The following is a 3,254-nucleotide window of genomic DNA, read 5'->3' on the forward strand; positions in this document are numbered from 1 at the left end:
GATATAATGAAACGGTGTTGTATGTTATTGTAATCTAGCGAAACCACATTTCGGCAACGTTACAAATAAGTAATAACAAAGCAGTTTTAAATCAGTTGATTATATTTTTGAAACAATCAAATGCGTTTAATTCATTTATATTAACTGGCTCGATTGAAACATGATAAACATAATTTAATTTCTCCTAAATACAATACCAACGACTTGTTTATTTTTCTAAATTATAGTTATTCTTTACATTTTAAAACAAAATTTAAAAATTACGCTTTTATTCAAAAAAATTCTTAACATATTTAACACTATATTCATTAAATATACTCGTACATACAATATATAAATATACATATTATTATAACCCGCAAAAAGTTATAGTGAAAATGGCAAATTTAAGCAAACGAGTCAGCTTGTCGGATTTTGCAGCCACCAAACCTGAGACCTCTGTAAGAAGCGGATCTTGGTTCGATTGGATAGTGAGATGGAATGGAAACAAGGACACCGGAATACAACAAGAGGATAACAACACCGGATCCTCGCTAGAACATGTAAAAGAAAGAAAAAAATAGAAAAGATTAGAACCTTAAAATAAATTAAAAGTGGTGGCTCAGATGCTTAGATTCTCACTCCTTATGTAAATAGTTACGATAATTTTACATATAATAGACCAGAAAGTTTTTGCAAAGACTACGACTTACGTATATTTATATCGCGACGCAGCCCTCTCCTCTAGTTATAGAAATATGGTCACTCAGCTGTGTGAAACTACCAAGAACCACCACTGCAAATTAATGATGGTTTCTGTTTAGAAAAAAAAAATCGTGCACAATGTATTTACTATATTCTATCATTCCAGGTCAGCGACGAAAATGAAGTAGAAACGGATGAAAGCAGAACCACGGAGACGACCGTGACATATCCAGGTAATATTGCGAATTCTACAACTAAATTCCATAAATAATTATGAGCTATACATTGTACAGTGTACAATGTTAATTAATGATAACTACGAGTACTTTGTCTTCGATAAAATGTATATAATTTGAATCAAATTAGCTTTAGTTGAAAGAGAAATCATGTCGCATCATCGAAACAACACGAGTCAGCTGTACGATGAAGTGAATGGCGATTTCGAGCAACTGAAAAAGTTTAAGGCTCAAGGTCAGTGCAATGTCAGTCAATGGATGATAAACGATGCATGTTTGGATCCAAAATGGAAAGGTACCAGTTATATAAATTATAAATCTTACGTGGCAACGCGTGTATAAAATATGCAATATAATATTTTTCACAATCTAAAAAAATAATTTCATCTCAAGATGTGTGCACGAGGGCGGACCCAAAGAAACTGGTCAAAGAGACAATTAACATTTACTCAGGTTTGTAAAAATGTTATCAAATAATACAAAACATTGATAATCAATGAAATCGCATGACATCATATGAAATATTTTTCGATTGTTTAGTAACCGATAGCAGAGCAACACTAGTTGACGACTTCACACCAATACCAGACCGGAAAACGAAGAACACCGATTTAGAAAAGGCGGTGAATGGTAGACTAAATTATTTTATTCTCGTATATGATAGTTTGTATAATGAATGATAAATTATAACAATTATCTTTGGTGTTAAGTTATAACAGAGTTGAAGAAGAAAAATGATATCATTGCCGAAGAATTAGCAGTTATGAAAGATAGACATCGTGTAATTGAGCAGAGAATAAAAGGCAAAAAAAAAATAACTATTTAATAACTGCATAGTTTAAAATAAATTAAAATTGTTGTGATAAATTGTAAAATATTTTTTGTTTCGCAAATGTTGATACTAATACAGACGCTGCACAAAATCAACACGCGAAACGCGACAGGGTGGTTGAACAAGTTTATGATACGGACAAATGTATGAAAACTTCGGCAAATCATTTTATTCGTATTTTAATCAAATTAAACTTGATTTAATGATTATAAATATTAATTAGCAATAATTTTTGGTCGATGTTTAGCTAATGAGTGGAATAAAGAAGATATGTTTTTAAAAAAAGAATTGTGGTTGCTGCGAGAAAACTTCTACATAATGCAACAGAAAATAAAATCAATGGATGGTATAGAATTATTATAATATTATAGTACTGATAAATCAATAATGTAGACACTAAACATCCAGTAATACATTGTTGGATATTTTTACCCAGAGTTGTTTTTAGATCAAAATGTCAAGTTAAAAAATATTACAGACAAATTAGAAGTTTTGACATCATCAGCGAACATAAATTGTAATCATATTTATATTATTCTAACGGTAAATTCCATCCCTATGAAATGCATACTTGATGTAAAATTTAACTTTTAGTTGAATCAGAAGCTATGTACAAGAAAGCAAACAATCGGATAGACAAGGTTGAAAAGATCGTAGACGTATTAAAAATCGAAAAAACAGTATTTCGTTCAATTGAACAGAAATCTGGCTAAGGAAATCGGTAATTTTAATTTTTATTTTTTATTTTTTATTGATTAATTGCAATTTAATAAAAATCACTTGTTCCTAGATAATATACGTAAACGTTCTGTGAACAAAAAGGTTTTCAAAAAATTCAGAGGTCAAACGAAGAAGAATTTGGACGACGTCAACAGATTTTTAAATTATTATAAAAGTAATATGTTGCATATATTTATAAAATTATAATCGGAAACATTAAAATTTTTAATGTGTAATTCTATATTGTGCGTTTAAATACAACTATTATAGATATAAATAAAATGGAGACCGAAATTAACGCTCGTCGTAAATACGACAAACTAAAAAATGAGACTGTGTATGATTGAAAGTAAGATTAGATTATCTATAACGGTTATAGTGAGCATAAGTTTAAATGTTGTACAAATTGAATTTTCAGAAGCAGAGGTGACAAATCAGATCAATACACAGCAAATTATGCAGAATATTAATATGTTATCCTCAAGTGTGAGAACAGGTGGAGTAATAGAATCAATGACAAACGTTCATTGTGATAAAAGATATCAACAAGCATACTCGTATTCACCTCCTCCAGTGAAACCAATAACATCTTTACTAGAATCAGCTTCTCCATCAATACCGCCGCCACCTCCATCACCCAAAACAGGACCTTCTTCTGAATATGCACCATATGTAATCAATTCAGATCTATTGCAATCTATGGCTAAAGAATTAAGGAAACCTGATGGTAAAAATATTAGGAAAATTCCAAAGCGTGTGGATATGAAAATTCCTAGTAAGAA

At 30.3% G+C, this 3,254-nt stretch overlaps 2 protein-coding genes across 2 annotated transcripts; both read left to right on the forward strand.

Annotated features, from left to right (window-relative positions):
- The first annotated feature begins 325 nt into the window (after positions 1-325).
- On the forward strand, positions 326-2,771 carry LOC112679661. The gene is made up of 12 exons (XM_025549550.1): positions 326-542; positions 851-917; positions 1,051-1,215; positions 1,314-1,373; positions 1,461-1,550; positions 1,631-1,723; positions 1,831-1,896; positions 2,000-2,098; positions 2,189-2,269; positions 2,347-2,473; positions 2,543-2,647; positions 2,743-2,771. Exons 1-10 carry the CDS (start codon positions 378-380, stop codon positions 2,463-2,465), a joined length of 1,005 nt encoding a protein of 334 aa, XP_025405335.1. The 5' UTR covers positions 326-377; the 3' UTR covers positions 2,466-2,473; positions 2,543-2,647; positions 2,743-2,771.
- Positions 2,772-2,799: 28 nt separating this feature from the next.
- On the forward strand, positions 2,800-3,247 carry LOC112679662 (the record flags this gene model as incomplete). Its single annotated transcript, XM_025549552.1, has 2 exons — positions 2,800-2,821; positions 2,891-3,247. Coding segments are annotated over exons 1-2 (379 nt in total), but the record flags the coding sequence as incomplete, so codon positions are not given.
- Between the last annotated feature and the right edge of the window lie 7 nt (positions 3,248-3,254).

Source organism: Sipha flava, unplaced genomic scaffold, assembly GCF_003268045.1.
Source record: "Sipha flava isolate LNK unplaced genomic scaffold, YSA_version1 16611_pilon_pilon, whole genome shotgun sequence".
In the NCBI taxonomy this organism is placed as follows: Eukaryota; Metazoa; Arthropoda; class Insecta; order Hemiptera; family Aphididae; genus Sipha; species Sipha flava.